The 23384-nt window shown below is 44.4% G+C and overlaps 1 protein-coding gene across 1 annotated transcript in view; it reads right to left on the bottom strand.

The window, feature by feature from the left end:
• The window catches only part of CACNA1I (calcium voltage-gated channel subunit alpha1 I), a gene marked incomplete at both ends in the record, with an annotated part of 160586 nt that extends 137817 nt beyond the window's left edge, over positions 1–22769 (bottom strand). The window contains one exon of the mRNA XM_083860601.1: positions 22489–22769. Within this exon, the coding sequence (XP_083716727.1) occupies positions 22489–22769 (281 nt within the window). The remainder of the gene's footprint in view (positions 1–22488) is intronic.
• Positions 22770–23384: the final 615 nt, after the last annotated feature.

The raw sequence follows: 23384 nt of genomic DNA, 5'->3' as shown, positions 1-23384 counted from the left end.
TGGAGGACATCCCATCCTCTCAAAGCAAGCAGTTCATCTCTATGTTGCATCTATTTTCTCAACAGGCGAGAGTCAAAGCCTATAATTACCTCCCTCGTGTGGGAGAGCTCTAACTCCTGATCTACTTTCAGCAGGATGGATGGAGGATGGGATACCACAGAGCCTGAACAGGAACACTTGTCTGGCCTGCTCCCTCAGTGCTCTAGGCAGCAGGTAAAAACATGGGGTGGGCATCACAGGTGCTGAGATTGTGGTTTCCAACCCCACACACTTACTGATCATGAGCAAGAAAACCTCACCAAGAGGTGCTGAGTAGAGCAGATCCTGTTTCCTCCAGAGCTGGAGGTCCTATAGCCCACTAAATGGGAACACCCATCAAAAGGACAAGTGTCTTGAAAGAAAGGGAAGGGGGGATGGCAGATGGTGATAAGTATTAAGCAGATAGGAGACACAAACCCCACAATTGACCTAAGAGTTTACAGACTCCCAGCCTACACCAGTCATGGAGCAGTCAGAATAATATGACAAAAACAACTAAAAATGAGCATCTCAACTTGGACCAAACATCTGTCCAGACTGGACAGCGACACAGCTGCCCAGAGAAGTGTGCAAAAATGGGATGAGCAGACGCAATACTTCCCTTAGGCACTCTTCCAGCTGCCAACCACTCTCAGCTCAAGGAACTTTCTGAGCCAAATCAGGTTTCTCTATTTTTCACTCCTCCTTCATGGATTCCTGCTAATGAGGGAGGAATGAGAACAGCCAAAGAGAATAACAACATTTGAGGAGACCTAAGGTAATGCTCAATATCAGTCTTGATACAGGATTATAGAGAGACAGCATCAACATGCAGGCTTCCTATGCATAATCTACTCAGATATGCCATACTGCTCTTACAAATTCAGATACATGTTTCACAAGAAATCAGATGAAATACTACTGTCTTGTACTGTGGCTGTTTTATCAAAAGCCTTAACCACATATTTCAGTACCTAGGAACATTTACAAAAATGATGAGGGGAAAAACCCAAAAGGTTTTCTGAACATTTTCTCTCTGTGAAAACCAAAAGGTGGAAAAAAACCAGCTCAGGTTTATTGGAAGCCATCAATCCTAGGAAGAGATGCTAGTTCATTATGAAAGCCTGTTATTTTGTTGTCTGAGATAACATTTACTTTTTGTTCACTCCTTCACATTTATTAACTCATGCTGGTATAGATCTGTAGCACATCCTGCCTTTAAATACAGTAGCAATTGTCTGTGTCCTGTGATATTTTCTGATGCCAGACAGAGAGCAATCAAGAAAACCTGGACACCGGTCCCAAGCTCATTTGCTTCATGAACCATGTCAAATGTACTTCATATCTTTCCTTCCGCTATTGCCCCACTCAAAAAAAAAAACCAAAACAAAACAAAACCTAAACCCTAACAGGGACTTGCTAACCTGTTACCTGCAGACCTCATCTGGACCAACAGCAGGAGCAGACAATTCCACCATCTTAGAAAAAATCAGGCATGGTTCACAGGGACAGGGAGGCAGCGAACAGTGGCCAGGACACACCATGCATAGGAAGATCATGGAAGGAAAGATTAAGTACCTGCCACCCCTAAATCAGGTCTCCAGAGCTGAAATATTCAGAATTAAGTCTGGACTCTTTTCTACATTTAAAAACAGCATCTGCTACAGGTGTTGAATTTTTTTTTTAATATAACCAAAGCCTGATCTAAATTACTAAATGAATTTAACACTGGATTTGCAGGGCATGGGGAGAGAACATAGTTATTTATTAAAATTTTTAACTTAATAGACATGATTTTCTCTCCCTTCTAGATTCAGTTCACAAACCAGGTTATGGTCATTACACATCCAGTTAAGGCAACAGGTCTCTCTGCTCTCATGGAGGGAAGGGAAGCAGGAAAAGCAAAGGGTGATGGCATTGCATAATGGTATTTGTATGTAGAATGCAGGACACAGTGGTCCAAAACCTCATGAGCTAAGACAGTTGGGCTTTCTGATTTTTCTTGAGTTCTGCCTTTGCCTGGTTCCTTAGACACTCAGTGATGTTCATTACACTTCAAGAGTTTTGCCTTTGTCAGCCAATGTGGGATAAAGTCAGAATATCCTTGTGAATACTTTTACAACCAGATTCTGTTCCTGCATCACTTCAGTTGAGCTCAAGGCTTCACTGAACTGATGCAGATCAAGTCATCCCACTCCCAAGAGCAGATGTCAAAGAACCAGGCACCATGTGGAAGAAGAAAAGGACTTGGGAGGGTTAAGGAAGACACATTTGTATCTAAAGGGCCAGAGCTACACCCTACCCCAGCAGCAGGAGAGGGGAGCAAGACCCAGCTAGACGAAAGTTGGTTACTGTGTGACAGGTGCTGTGAGTTTGGGGAACAGGAAAAAGAGGAAGAATTTGAGGAAATACAAAGCAGAAGCAAACCAATGCCTCAGAAGTTGAAGAAACCTGTCCTTGTGTCCAGCACAACTACACATCTCACCTCTGGAGAAAGTAAAATCCTAGAATGTCTTGAGATGAAAGGGACCTTAAAGATCACCTAGGTCCAATTGCCCTTCCTCCCTCACCCACCCCAAATGCCACCAGATCAGGTTGCCCAGGGCCCCAGAGATGCGAGATATAAAGGAGAGAGCTACTTGTTGTCAGATTTTTTTCTTTTTATCAGCCAAATTTTTCTTGCCTCTCCTACCCAGAATCTCACCACCATTGAGAAAATAGTTTGATGGAACATCTTAAATATTTCATCCAGCCTTCAGGCTTACAATCTTTCACTTCCCATCTGTTTCAGCCTGGCCCTGCTGACTTCTCAGCAGGCCCATGGCAGACTGCTTAGGCAAGAGCTCCTTTGACCCTACTTTCTCTCCATCCACCTCTGGGTCCTCTCTTGCCCTATTAAGACTTAGATTTTTTTCCTTCTCTCCACTCTGTCTCCAGAGAAATCAAGTCCCAAACTGAATTTCTTCCTCCCTTTTTTTCACACTTCTCCCTCACAATTCCCTTTTCATGAGTTTTCAGCCTCTTCATTTCCTCTTCTATTAATTTTCAGGTTTATTTTCATTATTGAGATACTGCCTTAGGTCAAGATTAATAACCCAAACTTCAGACACTGTCAATCCATCAGTAATCAAGTGTGGGCATGAGAAGCCTGGAAGTTCACTATGAAGGAGAAAGACCCACTGGAAAAGCTGCACGGGGGCCTGGGGACCCCACAGAGCTGAAGAGGAGACAGAGAAAAAAGCAGAGAATAGCCTGGGGCAAGAGAGAAACAGGGCTCCTCAAACAGGGCTCCCTTGAGGTACTTCACCTGTAACAAGACTCAAGTCCAGTTTTCCCAAGCAAAGGGTGTTGGCACTGAACCCTGACAGCAAAGGGCTTCTTTTCACTGGAAGGGCCTCCAGCTAACACAGGAGTATTTTTATTTTTAGCTGTCGTGAAAAGGGAGATGGCATGGGACAGGGAACCTCTCCATGGAGAAGCAGCTGCTTATTAAAGCAAGGAGAGATTCAGCATGCTGCACGCTGAGAAATAGGATTGTTTTTTCACTATTTTGGAGTTTCCTCCCTGAGCAGGGGTTTGGCTCACTCAGGAGCCCCTGCAGCAGTTCCATCCCACTGAAGCGAGTACCACATCACCTGAACAGCTCAAGAACTATAGAATTATCAACTCCATGTAGAGGAACAGCAGCAGTTCTCCCTCTACCACCACTGCTCCTTCTTTAGACATTATTTCCCCTTATTAGATGCTGAAGGAATAGTGAGTCAACTATTGTCTCCCCATCAAAAAAGAGGAGTGAAATGAGAGTGATTTTGCAGGTGGAGGATGATCATGAGGGGCATTCTGGCTGCACAGAGGCTCCTGTGTGACAGCAGGTCTTAGAGAGAAAAAGACCATGACAAGTAGTGGGGCAAGACATTGGGCCACAATCAGAGGACTGGAGTGAGCAAGTTGTGGAGGGGCAAGGAGTGAAGACAGTGAGATTTGACAGGGCTGGTCCCCAGTGCCCTGCAATGGAACAGTGTGGCTTACCCAGCTGAGGGGCCAAGACAGAGATAGCAAAGGCACCAGAAGGTGGGAGGTCTAGAGACAGCTGGATCACAAGGCAATATGAGATGGACACTGGTGAGAAAATTTTATGGAAGAGGCAGAGCTAAGCAAGATGAACAGGGTTAAAGCGGTATGCTGTGTCTTTTCCTTGCTACTGATCTTTCTAGGTGATGGTACCTGTAATATCTTGTAGTCAAGGATCTTTTGGCACTTCTGTTACAGGACTATTGAGACACTCAGGAACAGCTGAAGAGGAAACTAATTAACACCAGACCACCACAAAGTCTGTTCTGTTCTGTTCTGTTCCTGTTTACCTTAGTGGAAGTACTGCCATTGGTTCTGCTGCCTTCAGTCCTACACCCACACTCCTGGCTTCCCAGAAAGTTCTCTTCTCTCTCTCTGCTTTGTTGTTCATGTAGAAGCTGTGGTAGGTGTTCTCCCAGGCTCCCACATGAGAAAGCAACACATGTAGCCTGGGGCAGCAGGTTCCAGGGAAGCTGTTTCACCCACCCCCTGTGGGGGACTGAGTTGCAGAGAGGCCCAAGTGGTGAAGGGTGCAGGAGCCAAGGAGAGCACACTACAGCAGGAGATAGAGTGCCTTTGCTCTGCATTGTTTTTAATCCCCTCACCATTATTCTTTGCCTGAATGGAATTAGAGAAGCAACAAGGGAGCTTTACTGCCAGGCACACCATGGCAACACATCAGCTTTAAAGACCTACCAGCTCCTAGGAGCACTAACACACTGCTTCCTCTCATCCTCCAGGTCCTGTTTCCTGTGTGCTGTCTCCACGCTCCAGGCTGCCTGGCCATCCCAGGAGGTCCTCCCTAGCAGTTCTCCCTCAGACAGCTACACAGAGGACCAGTGAAGTACCCAAACTGGGAACCTTCACAATGCTTCAACTGTTGTGTCTTCTCATGGACCTTCCTCCTCTTTCCCTCCAGCAAGACATGCCACATGAGCATCCCCGTGGAGCAGCACCCCTCTGATGCACAGGCAGCAGCTAGGCACCAGCTCCTCTGGGAGCTCAGCTCCCTGCCTGCCACCAGAGGAGAAGGCAGATGATGTTCTGCTTTGTCTCCTCTTCCCACTGTGCCTTTGTGAAAGCAGAGAAGTGACAACAGCTGCCTCCCTGTCTGGGGGATGGGGTGGGAGGTACAAGCATGTGGGGGAAAAGAGAATTAGTCTGAACAAAGCACAAGCCAACTGAAGCCGAAATTCAAACTCAACTTGCCAGCTCAGATTTAATTTTGTTTCAGTAAATGCCTCGTTCGAACAGAAGCATAAGACCAGCACAGACACAAATGCTGTTCTTTATGTACTTTATGTTCTTTATGTACTCACCCTGACCAAAACAAGAAAGGTGGCCAAAGTTTTGCAAGAGAAAGCTTGGTCTCTAATCTAAAATTTACACCCCAGTTTGAGAAACCCATGAGGCCCTGAACTGGGGTTAGCAAAGAGAATTCTGTAAGTTGGTGAAGTGGTGTGAGTTCATTAACCACAGCACATACAGCTCAAATGCTTGAGCACCTACCTGCACTAAACCCAGAATCTTTGGAAGCTCAACACACCTTGCATGCACCCAGCAGGCAGGGGAAGCCCTATGCCCACCTCTGCTCTCTCATTACCAGCCTATTTCCTTGGTATGAACTCTAGTCCCTGTAGCATACTTCATTTTTTAACCAAATCACACCTCTCATCTTCACTGGCTGCCTGGATATGTCATCCCACAGGTAGGTGCCCAGAAAGAGTTGGGAAGACTTGGGTCCCACCATCAGCACAATTTCTTGCCCTGGTGATTTACACTGGGATTTCAACACACCTGAAGAATATTTGGGAGCTCACTGATTTTAACTGTCTCATGTCCTTCAGTCCCTACTCTCACAATCAGTGAGACCTCCAGATGGCCCAATATACAGCAGCCCACTAGATTTCCACCACCATGACCTATTCTCTCCTCCTAACTCCAGACTTCCCTCTACTACCTGATCAGTAAAAACAAGTTTAAATCCTCACCTTCCCCTCAAAACCTTTTCAGTTCCCCCAGGATTTTAAACATCAGTGTAAGGTCCCTCCCTTCCCCCTGTGTCCCTCTGGTATCACCCAGACAGATGCACAGGGGAAGGCACAGCAAATCTCTACAAGGAATAACTGCAGAGGAATCCACCAGTGGGTCAAATATTTACCCAAGACTCATCAATGCAAATGTTTTCTAATCCTCCTGCATCTTTCAGAGTTGGCAAAGGAACAGTGAGTACACATCTGATTTATACAGATGCATATAAACTAGAGTAATAAAGAACTCAGATGATTTATTATGTAGTAATTGTATCAGTCAAATATCTTTGTTGTGTATGTGTATCAATATAGGAGTTAATAGTATAAAAGCAATACATACATTGTATTAACAGTTCTTATACTTTCTTCTGGCCAATTTTCAGTACATTTTGGTGATCTGACTACTGCTTGTCCACATTTCTACTGCAAGTGACTCTGGCTCCATGAGGTGCACAAGGCCTTCCCACAATTTCCAAGCACAAGCTTGTAGCTATGTGCCTGAGGGCACCAGCATAAGCAGCACACTTGGTGGGGAGAGGGTGCAGAGATAAGCCTATAAATACAAACCTACTTGGGGGAAGCAGCAGTGTCTCAGAAGAGGTCATTCAGTGGGATGAAATAATCCCAGGTCTAACTATTAAACTCAGCAACTAAAGTCTTGGCATCAGATTCTCCACTGGGAATGTCTTTGTGTACCTGAAAAGCTACCTGAGACCCACAAAAGCATTAATCATCAGAAAAGAATAATCCTGAGTCCAGTGGGGAGAAGTGTCACAGCAATGGATGAGGATATCCTTCACACATGCAAACAAGAATGGGAAATGCCGTAGGTACAAGACAAAGTCTCAAGTGCATGACACTAAACATCTTAATTGTGCTCAAGAAGTACCCAGAGAAATCAAGTGGCTGGGGAAGGAAATAATTACTTTTGATCTCTCCTGCTAGATCTGTCTAACCTGTCACCTTTGCTTCCACTGATGGGATCACTGACACCCTCAATCCGGTGGAGGACATTCCAGGTCATTCACCCACTCATCCCCTTGCTTCCATGTAGGAGGCATGCCTCCATGTCTGTATTTGCAGGGATATCCAGCACTTTCCTGCTTTGCCAGTGTTGTGCCCTCAGTGACAGCTTCCCCCAGGGCTGTGCTCCTCAGTCCCTAGGAGACTCTGTCCAGAAATGCCTCGACAGCATGTGCCAGTGCTCACACATACCAGCAGTGAGGACTCCAACTGCTACCCCAGCCAAATAATTCTTGGGCATTTTTACTACCCAGAGACTCATAAGTGTGTCTCCCAGGTTGTGCACAAAAAGGAGTGTGCCATGTGCCACAGGCAAAATTTTGAAATGTAAAGCTCGAAGCCTCTTCTGTCCTAACATGACAAAACAGGGTCTGCTGGTGCATTTAACTACTCTGTAAGAGACACCTGGTATTCATCCCCACTGCACCTGTCTCAGTAAAGGGGCGATGTTGGCACAGGCATTACCTTCAGAAACTTGCAGCAGTTTCTCTGCTCAGCTTCCTCCCTTCCCCCTGATATTGCAGGGGAAACAACAGAGGGGCCTGCCTCAAGCACAGTGCGCAGTCTGGGAACAAGAAAGAAAATGCAGGGACAACTCGCCATAGCACAAAGACAAGGGGACACAAAGCCACATTCAAACAGAGCAGGGAGGAAGGAGTCACAACACAAACACAGATCTGCAGACAGAGATTGTTAGCCAACACAGATGAAAAATTCCCTTCCGTCTGTCCATAAACCACAACCATGCAATGGTGGCCTGGCATATCTAAAGTGATTGCAGCTGTGGCATTTATGACTCCTTTTCAGGAATCAAATTCAGCACCACACAACCCTGAAGTGCCAGTTCACATAGGAACCTGCGTCACAACTATCAGGAGTTTCCTTAAGATTTGAGTAACTTCAAAGCTGCCACCTGCCTCCTCCTCAGAGAGGAAGGTCCAAGCACAGGCTTACTGTTACTTCTGTATGTCCAGAGCATGCTGAAAAGTCCCATGGAGCAGAGTATCCTAGAGCAGACCTTCCCTTCCTGTTTCCCCCCTTGTAGCCCTCAGAGGATGTTCTTCAATGGGAAGTCCCCCTTCACCCAGGGAAGGGATCACATCTTGCCTTGTGCAATTTATGTATGATCTGGATTCATGTCTCGCACCCAGATAGAGAATCCCTGATGTGACAGCTCAGGAAAATCAAATGAAGTGTCAACCCTCTTTCATTTTCCAGTAAAATAACCCCCATATGGGAGAAAATACAGTTTCCCCAGACATCTGCCACACATTCCAGAAAAATGCATTACAGACATGCCACTAGGTGTGAAATAGATTTTTAAAAGTTGAAAAGCTATTGGATATTTAAAGGATGTGTGACATATCACAATATGTTGTAAATGCATTTTAAAGAAAAAGCAGCACCTCAAAGATACTGTGGAGGGATGCAATTCATTCTGTGCTTTGAAAAAAAATCCTGGGTTGTGCTTTTTTTAAGGAGGATTTTTTAAAGTATCTACTTTAATAGTTAATTATTGCATTGTAGGGGAAACTTGAGGCTTCAGAGAGAGCTGACCTATATGGTGGAAGGCTGCATGCAGCTACACTGATAACACTAATTTTAATTAATCCTACCACAAACCTTTCTTCTTTACAACACCCTGCCTCATTTGCTTGCAGCTTCATTTGACTGGCAGCTTGAGCCGAAACCTACATAGCAGGTATGACTGCTATGAGTTGAATGTCAATGACTGCAAATAAAGAAGTTATTTTGTCTATTCGTAAGTGTCCCAGATGTTTTTTCTGACTAGCTCTTGTTGCTGGATGCTCAAAAACACTGCTTCCACACTGGGCAGCAGGGTAACCCAAGACCTCTTTCACTCATCCTCTAACAACCCATCCAAATGGAGATAAATTAGCAACTGCCATAGAAAAAAAAAGAAAAAAAAAAAAAAAAAAAAAAAAAAAAAAAAAAAAAAAAAGTTGTGCTTTGAATATGCTCAGGAGAGACTTTGATATGACTCAATTCAATAACTTAAGACAAAATTAAGGACGAATATGGAATTTCAGTTTCTCTCTCTCCACACCACCTTCACAACACAACATGTTCACATGTTCAGGTTTGGTTTCCCCCCCCACCCCGCAGGATCCTTGCACTCACAGGAAGGGGTGACATCAGTAAAGACAGTAATGTGACACCTGTTTAGCCAGTGAGCTTACAGGAGTTTGCTGGCAGCAGGGAAACAGAAATAAGTAGGAATGCAAAGCATGCAGGCTCTAGGGTAGGGGCTCCCATCTCACCCCTTCTTGCTGCAGGCTGAGCCCTCCAGCCCTGCCTTCACTTGGGCTCACTGCCCTAGCCTTCTCAGCCAGCTTCTCCCATCCAGACCTTCTCCTCACCCACCCTGCTTACCTGCCCCTCCATTAGCCTCACCCAGCCCAAACGGTTCAGTCTCCAGGCTGCCTCCTCATGCCATTGCTGCCCAGTCCCTCCACTCTGAAGAGCAGATACCTGGTGGATAACTTTCCACTTCAGATCCCTGCTGGCTGCCTGACCTAGTGGCCTTGTCTTCCTCCTGGGCTTCTCAGTCGCCCATTTCAGTATCCTCCCCCAGAGTTTTGCCTGGTCCTTGCCTCCCAGACCTCAATTAAGGTTTTATTAATGGATAAAAAGACTGTTACAATGGAAAAGTTGGACAGCTTTTGAAAACCATGCTACTACCTTATGTAACAATGGAAACTATGTCTTCAATTTCTTTGGTTCTATTTGCGTTCTGGCCCTTGTATGAACTGTGAGAGATTCTTCAGAGATTCTGCTGGGCAGGAAAAGAAGGAAAAACATTACTAAGCACCCAGAAAGGAAAAAAACATATAATATGAGGAGTTTGGCCACAGAGGGAAAGATAACAGGGTCAACCTACAAGAAAAAAGAAAATTGGGAAACTGTAGCATGGGATAAAAAAAAACAACAGAGGGAAGATTGCTGTCTCCAAAGGATTTTCCTGTATAAAACAAGTGGGATAACATCTAGAGCCTCCTCTACTCACTAAAATCCCTCTTCCAGAGAGGAGTCCATATGGGAAGATAAGAGCAGTTGCCAGCACAGAGGCTGCTAAACAGTGGGTCAGCAAGTACAGAGAAGAGAGGAGAAAACTCCAAAGCTGGGAAGGATCCTCCTCCATCAAGAAAATTAATCAGAAAACAGCCACAGGGAAAGAAAAAGGTAAGAAAAAATTGTCTTGAGGGAAAAGAATCCCTCATTAAGAAATATCACAGCTGGCCAGTGGCACTGAACATCAGGAAATACCAACAGCAATATATTATTACTGTTGCACTTCTATAACCCTGTCTATTTTAATATAACTCACTCATGAAAAACACTTTCAAGGTCTGGCCTGAATCTCACATTTGGACAAAGCGGAGCCTGCCAGAATCACCTGCGAACCCAAGATACTTATTCAAAGCAAAAAATTACATCACAAGTTGGTAAACATGTGAACAAAAACTATTACATAAAAACTGCAATACATCACAAAACCTACTTTTCTCAAATATGTTTTAGATTGATTATTGTTAGCAATTCCTGTTAACATCTGCTAACTGGCTGGTAAATGATCTGTTGAACATTTTGTAGAAAATAAGGACGTGGTATTCTTAGGGGAACACTAGAGTGAGGCGTTCTTGGCTGAGAAGCAAGATGCAGGATACAGGTAAAGACAGGGAGAATTCCTTTTGGGGTGTGTGAATGATGGGGCAAGGCAGATTTGCCAAGTACTGATGTTTCAGTATGCTTCCAAATAATAAGCAGGGCTTAAAAGATAAGCAGATATTTTTGATCTTTGATGTGAAAACTATCATCCTCTGCATGGAAGAAAATACTCCACCCTCAAATATTGAGCTCTTACATCTTTCATGCCATGAAAAAGAACAGCTGCTGTTTATTGCAAACCGCCTGCTCCAATAGGGAGGTTAATATTTTACCATGTGCTTTCTTTCCTTCCTTCCCTTCTTGTCTGTTGAGGCAAATCTCAGATCTAGCATTACAAGCATTGCATTCAGCAGCTTTCTCCTGGGTGAATTTGTATTGATGTTAGCCTTTTTCATCCATGACTCTTTGAGTAGAGAAATCCCCCAAGAAGTACATTTGGTTCACTCTGTCTCTCACTTGTAGAAGCATCCGGTTCCTATAAGCAGTCTTAAAGCCCTCGTAGTATTTCAGCTTTTTTTTTTTTTTTTTTTCTACCCTGGGAAGGTAGTGATAAACAATACCAAGTTATTAAAGTAAAGATGAAATAGCCCTCATAAAGGTCCAGGGGTCAAGAACAAGGCTGAGAAAGCACTGTTGGTTCAACTGTTGTAAGCGAATCCTTGAGAACCTTGCCCAGCTTCCAAGCTGGGGCATAGGGCCAGGAGATTGCAGCCACACAGCTCTCAGCCAGCATGCTGAACTCACACTTGTCTGTGCCAGTCCACAAGAGCCAGACCTGGTTAGCAGGGATTAGCAGAGCATCAGCTACATCCCAGAGAAGGCCAGGGCCAGCTGATCCAGGAAGCATCCCCCAGGCTGGCTCAGGAGGTCATCACCTCCCAGCAGCCTGTCTCTGCTCCCAGGTAGATGCACCCCTTGGACTCTGCCACACAGAAATGAGCTCAGTCCTCACACACACTGACAGTTCAGGATGGGGATGTCAGAGGTGCCACTAGCATGTCGGAGAGCACAGGAAGATAGCAGCTGACCTGGACTTGGAATGTTCTAAAGGGGGATAGAAGCAGCCTGTGAATACAAGGAAAAAGCAATCCCACCCTGCCATGTAGAAATCCCCTCTGGAGACAGCAGAAATCTGCTGTTTTCACAGGTAAAGTTACCTCTGCAGAGCCCTGGCCTTTTTCCTCATTCTAAATAAGCCAATGAATGATGTTTTCTGTTTAAATGCTACCTCCAGGTCTTCCCTTTAAGCTGTGACCTTTCACCCCAGGAAGCCTGGTGTCCATCATACTGGCCAGGAGAGGCACTTAACAGAAGGACCCAATTGAAGGGCTGGAACAGTCAGTGCAGACAGGCTGCTAGCAGTAAAATCCAGGAATGACAGCAAGAGAAATAATAAAAGAGGAGGAAAATGACAGACTGCCACAGACAGGGAGGAAAAGGGATAGACAGGGTGGCTAGTCACAGGGGAGTCTGCTAGAGGAGTTGCAGGGACTCAGAAGCATCAAATCACACGCAAGGAGGGGGAGCAATGGCTTCTTTTACAGACTGGAGCAGAGTAGGTGATGACAAGGAGAGACTGGGAAAGAGAAAACTAAAGAAAAAAAGGATAAGCAAAGAGTGTGATGTGTCATTAGCCAGGACAGATTTATTTTTCCTCTTGGATGAATTGCAGTACATAAGTGTAAATGGCACCATTGTCTCAGGGGGACACATGGTCCCCCACATCACAGCTTTGCGCATCCCCCATCCCACCTGAGGGAGTTGCTCCCCTCCCCAATCTCCACTGATGCAATGGGTATGGAGAAAGCTGGAGAAGGGAAAGGCAGGGAGGCCAAGCTAAGTTTTTAATCTCCATCCCCACATGCTGACCTTGCAGTCAGGATGGGCAGATGAAAGCTGTTCCAGCCACAGCATTGCACACAAATTCTACCCCTCAGACCAACCAAGCCATCCAAACACCTATGAAGGTCCTCTAGCAGAAGGCCTACACAGCCATAACACCACCTTCTTACTTCACCAGTCCTTGATGGCAGTCAGAGATCAAGCACTCATGCTGATTGTCTCAGATCTACCAGCTAGCTGCCTTCAATACCATTGATTTCAAGGATTTGCTGAGATGCCTGCCAAGGTCAGCAGGGATTTGCATCATCTGTTCCCAACCTAGATAACCTCCACTTATCATTCCCCATCAGTATCTTATATCTTCATCATCACACTTCATCTCTCATTTTACAAGTCCAGCTGCACTCTCATCTGCCTTCCTTGCTCATCTCAGCCTCATTCCCTGGATACTGATCACAACTCTGATGTCTTCTCAACATGTAATAAAAAAACCATCCCCCTGAGCTAGCCTCTCTTCTCCTCCAGAGCTCTTACTGGGATGATTCCTTCTCATTTCCACAGCTGAGCCCAAAGAACTTCTCCAAGGAGGGGAGGAAGGTAGGGCAGCAGATCCTTCCTGGTGGAGGAGCACAGCTGACAGGAGGTAGCGCAGCACAAACTCACAGCCCAAGGAGCAGCAGTGACAAAGATCAGGGCAACCCCAATCCACCACCAGATCTGTCCCTCTAACCAGGCAGCCCCAGCTTGTGGTCCTTCTCACCACTCTTACCCCTCATTCTGTTGCCCCCACTAGCCAGAGGCTGTAAAATCCCATTTAAGAGAAGCACTTGTCAAACAGGACCTCCTTCCGCCCTGCCCCTCAACAGACAGGGAAGCACAGGAGAGGCAGTGGCACAGAGATACACGAGGCACTCCAGGAAGGGGCTGACCAAGCTGCTCTAGGCCAACCAGGACTAGTGGGCAAAGCAAGCACAGGACAGAACTGGATGCAAGCCTGAGCCTGGTCCATCTTACACCAGGCTAGAGCTTTTGTACACCAAAAGACATTGCCTATCCAAAGACAGTGTTTTCCAGGACCATAAAGATCTTTCCAGGTTGACAGCTTGGCAGGCTCTTTGGTCCTGTTTTCTCCATAGGTCTGCAACAGGCCAAGTTTTTCATAACCTCATCTAAGCCATACTGGGACCAGCTGCCGGCCATTTGCTGCAGAGGACCTGCAGCACTGTTGACTGTTCCTCACCTGTCACAGGCTCCTGTCAAGTATTATGCTCACAACCCAGAGCTGCAGGCCCTTTCCCATGGTCTAGAGTGGGAAGCATGTCAAGTCCTCAAATAAGCAGCTGGTCAATTTGTTAGTGGTTAATTTCATTAAATCACATTGTTTTAACAAGACATGCAATTAGAGGTCTGGTCAAAGTATTTTATAGGTTTTGAACTCAAAATGAGCATTTTTATTGCTCTTTCTATTCCTATAAGAGCCCCTTTGGCGCTCTAACACAGCCTGCTCCAGTGTTCAAAAAGGCTGAAAAAGGCAAACTGACCATTTTTCAAAGAATAAATGGTTCTCATCTCTAAGGCAAAACCAGTGAATAAGCACAATATGCTCCAGAAAGATTTTTCAGGATTTGTTTCAGTTCAGCAATGCACTCTTCAGAGGGATGGGGATGTCCACTAGCACAGGTGCTGCTACCATCTCTGCAACCCAGCTGAGCACACCATCCCTCTCTTCAGGCCTAGCACTACCAGATACCCCCAGACTGTCATAAATACACAGTGCTATATGACAAGACAAGACTAATCTCCCCAAACTCACCTGAAGAGCAATGGCTGGTGCATACAGATCTGTTCTTACTATATATATATCAGAATAACACTGATTTATACCAGACAATTATATGACTTGCATCTTCTATGCTCTCTCCCCTGCTTCCCTGTACTTTCCACATTCATTGGCAATAAACCCAGGGACTATATCCAGGCATCTCATCAAAAACTGTTGCAGTAAGAGTCCTAGTCCTGCTTTCCTAAAGTGTCAGGGCATGGAGGCCTACAAGGTCTTTTATTTGGTTTGAAACATATTAAGGAAACAGGGTATTACAAGCACACAGCAGAAATACCCCTCTCCTAAACCACAGGCTCCTCTGTTCTTTGCAGTTAGCCCTCTCTCCAACAGTAGTGTTCTATCCTTCAATAACAGCAAAAATGCTCAGAGCTTTGAATGAAGACAGTAAGGATGCACCACGAATTTTCAGCCTTATTTCCAATTTTGTTAAACCCTATGAACATTAAATCTTCAGTCAGAGCCCTAGTTTTGTATGTGCTGTTGTCCTGCTTAATTTCCAAACCATGGTCTTTGAGTTCTCGGTATTAAAAAAAGCCTCCAGGGGATAAGATAAAGGGATGGGAGGCAGGGATTTACCCTGTTTCAACTTCTGTGCTTAGACACACCGGGCCATCTTGCAACCAACCAAATTTAGACCTTATCCCTTTACATCTGCCCACTTGCCTGGAATTGCATACATCTCACATACACACAACCCAGTCAGTTTCTTACAGATCTCAAGCAGGCAAATCCCCTTCAAACATATTCAACCCTTGTGTGCTATTAATGACAATGCACAAGTTTAAATTCAATTTACACCACATCTGACTAGCAAATGGTTCTTCTAAACTTTGCCTCATAAATTTGCACATCAAATGAACCACACTAATGGCACACCCTTGTCAGTTTTGTGGAGTCAACTTCCTTCTCAACTACTTGTGAAGGCCCTGAGCTCTATTATGCTTCCCCTGCCACCTGACTACCAAGCACAACCAGGAAACCGCTATCCTAAGAAACAGCTAGAATTCAGATAATTACTTTTCCCCAATCCAGAGTCCAGATAGATGGGGTTGTTCTTCTCCCACAAAACCCAGATTACCCAATATTTCATTATGGAAACATTAAAATGTTCACACTGTGCATTTTCCAAAACTAAACCTGCTCCCTGTTTTTGCCTTCTTATAGAGCACATGGGAAACCAAACAGCAGATCAATCCTAAATGCAAACCCTACACGTTGCTATCCAGAAACTACTTCTTTGCTAAAGGAAGAACAGTAACTTCCAGAGATCTGCTTTACCCTCCTAAGAAAGTGGTTCACTGAATTACCTGCTGCAGTCTGTCAAATATATACAGAGACCTTGGATGGTTTTCAGAAGGTAGAGTTAGATGGGTTAAAGCCTATCAGCTTTCCAAGGGGAGAATTAACAGGGAAATTAAAGATCAGTTCACAAGGGTAGGGCATGTCTGCTTTAAGGCACATTGCTAACACAAAAGAAGAGGAGGCCACTTGATGATAGATTGATCCACTGTATTCACTGCCTTTAAATGTTAATCAAGATAATGGACAGCTGACTTATTAGAAGTCACCCTTATTTACTAATAGCAAGCTTCATTCCAGCAGGGAGGCTGGCAGAAAACCCAGCAGAACCTGAAGCAGTCTTGCTCCCTCATAAATCTTGAAAAGCATCTGGCACATGCCCATGGGAACACCAATGCCCCCAACACTGCACACTCACTACAGAGCTCTGGCCAGCTCAGTTTCTCATGCAACAGGAACAAAGTTGACTTCAAATGTTGTAGAGTGAAGAGGGGTTAGATAACCTCTTACAGAAAAAAAAGAAGTTGTGCACTTAGGGGAGCTTGAGTGTACAGATATGTTCTCCTTGGCTGGAAGGGAAGAACAGCAACATCTGCTTGGTTACCTAGAATGATACAAATCTGTCAGAAGTCCTCAAATAAATGCCAGACTCCTCATGTGTCTTCTGAGATAGACTTTTTAACAGAGACAGGAGAGCTGCCTTTAAAATGGAGACACATGAGCAACATATACATTTTACTGTTTTACAAATAAGCACATAAAAGCTGATATTGATGACCCCAAGAGCAGAAAGCCATGATCCCTAGGTCCTCAAGAATGATGAATGCTGCCTAAAATTCCTAAGCCACTCAATTTTTGATGTATTTTTATACTTTCTGGTCACATTTTCAAGCTTCTCTATCTACTAGAGATGCTGAAAATTAGTATTTTTATTTATATATACACACGCATGTGAAAAAGAAAAGTAAAATTCAGATGATTGCAGGAGCTCAGGCCTTAAGATAGTCATCAACCACTACAAGATTTGCAATAAATTTGCAGATTATGCTTGTTTATTATATAACTACATCCAGTCATTATGAATGCTATGTCCAGGGTCTGACAACATACAAACTTAAGACAGAAACAAGTACAACACACTACAGAATCTGCACATATAACTTCACTGGACATAAACAAGTTGCTCAAACTGGTATTTGACATGGACCTATTTTACATATATAGCACATTCACCCAAAGCTTAATGAACAACAGATTCATTGTCCCCTTAACCATACAGCATCCAAAAACCAGTGATTCTGGCAGCCCACAGTCCCCGTGCACCGTGGCACCACCTGCCACTGTCACCAAGAAAAGTGTCAATCCACATGCACATTTTTTTCTCTTCCAACATTTGATTTTTCACTTGGCTCTCAGAGGGCAGTGCCAGCATGAAACACCACAATTTACATCACCAGACCTCCTATCCTCCACTGACTCATACATAAATTACACCTATGGAACCAGGCAGGGAAGAGATGGGGAATAAATGCAGAGGTTTCCTCTGTTTCCAAAACCAAAATGTTCAAGGCCAGCCCTGTTTCCTTGTGCATGGAGCACACACTCCAAGCTGACAGTGCTGCCAATAAAAGTTACCAGAAAGGTACCTCCAGAAACACGGTGGGATTTTTAGCAGCAGGTATGATACAGGTACAAAAAGCCCCCATTCAGTGGATTTTAAAGCTAATGAGCTATAAGGCAGCTCCTCAGTACACACAGTCATACCAGCTTTAAGGAGTCACCCTGCTCAATACGGTGTAAAACCCAGCTCCCAGTATTAAAAAGTAAGTATGCATATAAGCTTTCGCTCATCTGGGACCTGACCTGCTGCTCCTACATCACTGAAATCAGCTGGAAATGCAACTTCATGCTCAAGAGCAAAACAGAAGCCCAAATGGCCAACAGGTTCACCAAGGGGGTTGGTACACGAAAAGCAAAAAAATTACAGAATAGTGAACTGCAGAGCCTCCTCACGAGGATCCATTTCTAAGGTGCCATGTGTCATACCCATTATTTAGTCCCAAACATTTTGTAAATTCATAAGATAAGTGCTGTTGGAAACATGTTTTTATGCTTTTGTCCTGGTTTAGGGCAAATTTGGGAGAAAACCCCTGAATAGGGGGTTTCCTTCCTTTGGGAAGCAGACCTAAATGGCCCCTTCTCCCAGCCAGTCTGGGAAAAGAATTTCCTCAGAGAAAAGTGGAAAAAACTATTTATTTAACAAACAAAGCACCCACAAGCACAAAGAATGAATAATATGAAACAATAAAACCTTATGTTTCTGGAATGAGATGGCAAATTGAGAAAGTCCTTGCTGTGGGTGTAGCTCAACTTGCTCAGTCCCTTATTTGCTCCTCTGGAGGTCTAGGCCCTGGTGGGCTGCAGGTGTGAGCTCCACAGTCCCAAGAAATAAGAAAAAAAAGAACAGTCCAGGAAGCTTCTCTGCCTCAGTTAGCTAAACTAACTAAAAGCAAAAAAGATTTCTGTCCTGCTGTCCGTGCCTCAGCTGAACAACCCAATCCCAAGAAGAAACGCAGAGGAGCGAACGCTGGTTTTCAAAACAAACTGCACACTTCTTCTTTCCCTGCTTTGCCATCAAAATCAGTCTTAAAAGCACAGAGCTCAATATGCAGCACAAACAGAACAGACAATTGGAAATACAAGCATCTTAAAGCCACCCTAGGACAGCTTTTCATCCTATTTCCCCATCCAAGCTTGACTTCAAATCCTGTATGACCGAGTTTAGGTTTTATAAAAGAAAAAAAATCTTCTAGCTATTCTCATAACCATATCTCAAATATTGACCATATTAACTTTCTAGATGCAACAGCTCCATGATCTACAACTCCAAGCAGTCCAGCCTTCAGTTATCAAAGTACAAATTAACCTAAACAAACCAGCTGGCTGTTTGCTCACTTGCTGCACCACAACACCTTTCTAATCAAGAGATAAGCCAGGCTCCAGGTACACGTTGCGTTCTATTGCATACCCAGTTGATAAAGCACTTACCTGTCTCTAAAAAAGTACATTAGGAATAAAATAAAATAAAATAAAATAAAATAAAATAAAATAAAATAAAATAAAATAAAATCTGCTTCCCAATAAAGTAAGGGTATTCAAGCATTCACTTGTGATGTATGTAAAGCCATCCCAAAAACATGCAAATCACAAAACTTGAAAGCAATTGGCTCCTTTTCACCACACATTACGACAGCAAAAAGCACAGCAAATACTCCTTTTGGGGACAAACACCCTAACTTTCACACGGATCATAGTCTTCTTAAAAGGGAGTTTGGATCTAGAGTTTTTGCAATGACAGCATCACACATCTCTACACCAACATGCTTCCAGAAGCAATTTTAAAGCAAAGAAATAAATTATTCTTTCTCCTATTACTGCACTGCAGCAAAGCAATATGGCAGCTGTTTAATAGCACATAACAAAATTGCAGGACTGCTCACAAAATGAAAAATAATCTTTAGGAGAGGGGGATTTAAGTAGTTAGAATGCAATTACCTAAATTGAAATTTGGTGGTTAATGACCTTGTGCTTAAAAAAAATTGTTACATAGTCCTTAAGTATCAGAACTTCCATTTTAAATCTCATTGACAGTACTTCCATAACAGTGATCATGAAGCTCTAGCCTAGCAAAAAATTCCACAAGAAGATTAATAGGCATTTAATTAATGCCCTGTCTTTTTGCTGACTCTTCATGAAAGGCCAGGTGTTGACCTATGACAGTGTCTCATCCTATCCCTGCTTAGCTTAAACACATTGAAGACCCAACAGCTCAGTATAACAAGGATGAAAAGCAGGCAAGCATATCAATTCCTAGAAGACATGATTTGATTTTCATGGAAGGATCTCTTATGAAGGGTCTGATTCCCAGCCAGGCATCTGCCACCAGACCATGCAAATGTATCCTTTCTATGGTGCAGTTTAAAAAAGCGTGATTCCAAGAGCACATGATTACGTGTAAAAAGCCTTCAGGGTGTAGAAACAACCCTTCATTTCAGAAAATAAGAGAATTATTTATTACACAATCCTTTCAAAAAGAGGAGTACAAAGGGTTGAAAGGAAAACAGAGGAGCGGCTGAATCCTCACCTCAGTCTCCACTAGTCAGGTTCACACAGCTGAGCTGAAACTTCAAGTCTGACACAACCCTTCCAAAAGGTTACCAGCATCTCCAAGGTTGCCCTTCACTCCCTGATGGCACCTGTAGCCACATGTAAGGTCATCAACAGGTGACTGGATGAGGCTTTTTCCTTCTTAGTCTAGTTTCTAGTAAGAAAAAATCCTTTTCTACGTCAAAGAGCACACTTGTCTGCAGATTAGGACAAAAGTAACAGCTAAAAACTAAAATAGCTCAATTTCTTCAATAATAGTTCCAACAACTTAGAGCAAACTCCTTGCAATATACCAAATTGGAGGTATTATGTGACATTTGTAGGTAGGGAGACAGAAATCACAACTCGAGTCCTCTTGATCATGAGACACAGCCTGTTTTATTGTTCAAAACCTTCTTATATAGGGAGTTCAAAACTCCCAGCCCTAGACACTGATTGGTCTGAGTCTTAGCCTAGCTCAGCTCCTTGATCCGTCTGCTCTCTGGACTGGCTATGATTGGCTGAGGTCTCTGCACGAGCTTTCATTCACCTAGGGACTTCAGGAACAAGCCAGGCAAGCCAAACTGGACTTGCCATGACCAGATTTATTTTGTCTTAGCTAAAGACTAGCTGTGACATGGAAGGATTATTTTGAGTGACTTTTTAGCCAGCAATAAGGACAGGCTCTTATCTTCTTCCACCACAACCTCCTTTCCTCACCCAAAAGCAAGCCTTCATCCCAAACCCACGCTATTACTCTTCTTTCACTTCCCAAATCTAGCCTTTTATCATGACACAAATGTCTTGTGCTTTTCTCTGAGTCCTGTTCTGAGTTCTGCTCTACTACATGCTGGGACAAGATTCCCAGGACAAAATAACTAGCACAGGCACACAGTGATAGAAAAGCAATGCATAATTCAATACAAAGTTTTAAAATTTTATAGAGCAACCAGTAGAAAGGAAAGCAGAATATCTAAATCTCCAATCTCAGCCATAACCTGTGTTTGAGATTGCAACATCTCTTCAGTGGCTTTTGAACTTTAAGAGAAGATCTCAGAGCTCAAACACAAACCTTTACCTACACTTGAAATTAAAACAAACCTCATCCATTTAAGGTCAGCTGTTACTGCTGACACTATTTCAAGTCCTTACCCAGGGTTTGAAGCTCTTCAGGTCTTAAGCTGAAAATACTCTTGGAAATATTTTACTAGTCTCTGCTGTATGCCCAGACATTCTGATTTAATATAGAAGCCTATACATCAAAACCGTATAGATATACATGCATCCGTATAGATAATGCCCACCTAACTAGAGCTAAGAAACTTCCAGGTAGAAAGTGCTGCTAGAAAAGTGTTCATATAAAATCTCAGACCAACCTCCCTGATGACTCATATTCTTCTCCATTTCCTGCACACCATCAAAGATCCCACAGTTCAAGGAACAACAGCTCTTCTCTGCCTGGTTTTTATACCACATCTGGCTCAGGAGCCATGGAGCCCAGCTGGCAGGCTCCTGGAGATAAGCCATGTAGGTCGCCATGATTTGCACTAAGGGGCTGCAAGGGCCCTCATTCCTGGCCAGACATCTCAGGAAGACACTGGCAGGACAGTAGCATGTACTAAATGGAAAGGCAAGGGGTCACCTAGCTTTCCTGCAATCAGGGTGCAGAAGGAATGGTGGTTCACTCACTAAGGGCAAGGTGAGCTCTCAGTAAAGCCTGTATTTTCAGACACCCCTACCATTCATAGCAGTCTGAAAAGCTCCTGGGCTAGCAAATCCTACTTTGTTCCAGGTGAAAAGGGAGCTGGGAAGGGGAAGAACAGGCCTTTCTAATGTGCCTCTCTCCTCACACCTCCACTCTCTCCACTCCCAGTCCATAGCAATGGGGAACAAAGAGACGCAGACCCTCCCTTATGCCCCTGAAGGAGATCACTTTATTGTAGAAATCACACCCTTTTTATACCTTTAATCTCTACCTGACATAACTGATACCAAACTGAGGCCTAACAGAACTTAACAGAAACGGGGCACCCATTGGCTGGTTCAGCAGTAGTGCGTCCTACCACCCAATCAGCTTCCCGCTCATATGCTGTCCACCCATTCCTCCAGCCAATCACCATCTCGCTTCCAGCTGTCACTCAGGTGACTCTCTCCTCACTCCTGGCTGCCTCACCCTCAGCCAACTTCAACCACCCGGCCTGCAGCCCTGCCTTCCGTGAGGGCCTTCTGGTGAGCATGAGCCTGAAACAGTTATTTTACAGTTATAACCCCATATCCTACACCAGTCCCTGTGCCTTGGACTGTCAGCAGCTCTTTCATTATCAATTTTTTTTGATCACACACTAAAACAGCAAAGGTTCTGTTTAAGCACAAGCAATGAACAAAGAAGGTCATGAAATATGTAATAAAAGGTATGCCTTACCTGCAAGGCACCCCAGGAGGGCAGGATAAGGGGAGGATGGGGCAGGAGGGAGCCAGAGGCAGGGACGGAGGGAGGGAGAAGGGGCAGCTCAAAAAGGATATGGGTTGCACACCATTTTGATGCACCAGCTCCGTGGGCTGGTGGTCTGCTTCAAGCAGAAGAAGACAACTGGGGCCAAGTCTGGGTAGGGGACATCAGGATCCGGAGGGGAGGTGACTTCTTCATCCTCACCCAGCTCCAGGGAGGACGGTGGCTGCTCCAGTGGTGTTTGTTGCTCTGAGATCCCCAGATCCACAGGCTCCAGTGGGCAGATGGCAGAAGTGTGAGGGGGCTGTGGTCCTGCGGGCCAGGTGGAGGGAGGCTGGGGGATGAACTCTGCCATGCCAGCCACAAGTGAGAACCCCTGGAGAGGAAGCGAGAAAGAGAAATTAAATCCCACAAGGAATTTTGTGCAGCAAAAGCACAGCACATCTGTGCTCTCCTAGCAAACACGAGCAGGGGTCACACAACATCAAGGCATTTTCTGTTTCTCACATCACCCCACCAGTGAGTTGGCTGGGGATGCACAAGAAGCTGGGAGGGTGTAGTAAAGCATTTCCCACACCCAGCAAGTATTTTCTATGAAGGGAGAAGTTTAAGGTTCACTCCTTGAAGAATCCAGAAACTTCCATACCTTGCTGACCGAGATTGCCTCAGTGCCAGCACAGGGGCATGGGTTGGGCTCTGAGAGTGTAACTCAAAGCCTCTGAGTGATCTTATTGGCTGCAAGCCAGGTTATCCTTCCTAGAACATTCAGTATTTAAGAAGGAGCACTAACGAAGTGAAAGGCTTTTTGGAGGTGTCTTAGCAAGGTGCAAGAGGTTTTCTTAGGCACCTGTGCGTGGCTTATTATTTGTTTTCTGTAACGTTTGTTATTGTGATATTTTTACTTATTAAACCTTCTGATTTACAAAACACCTTTGAGGAGCAGTCTTGCTCAAATTAATTATAGCCACTT

The sequence above is a fragment of the Zosterops lateralis genome (assembly GCF_965231275.1).
Source record: "Zosterops lateralis genome assembly, chromosome: 4".
In the NCBI taxonomy this organism is placed as follows: domain Eukaryota; kingdom Metazoa; phylum Chordata; class Aves; order Passeriformes; family Zosteropidae; genus Zosterops; species Zosterops lateralis.
The sequence above is the reverse complement of the archived record's forward strand: the minus strand, read 5'-3'. Positions and strand labels throughout refer to the sequence as shown.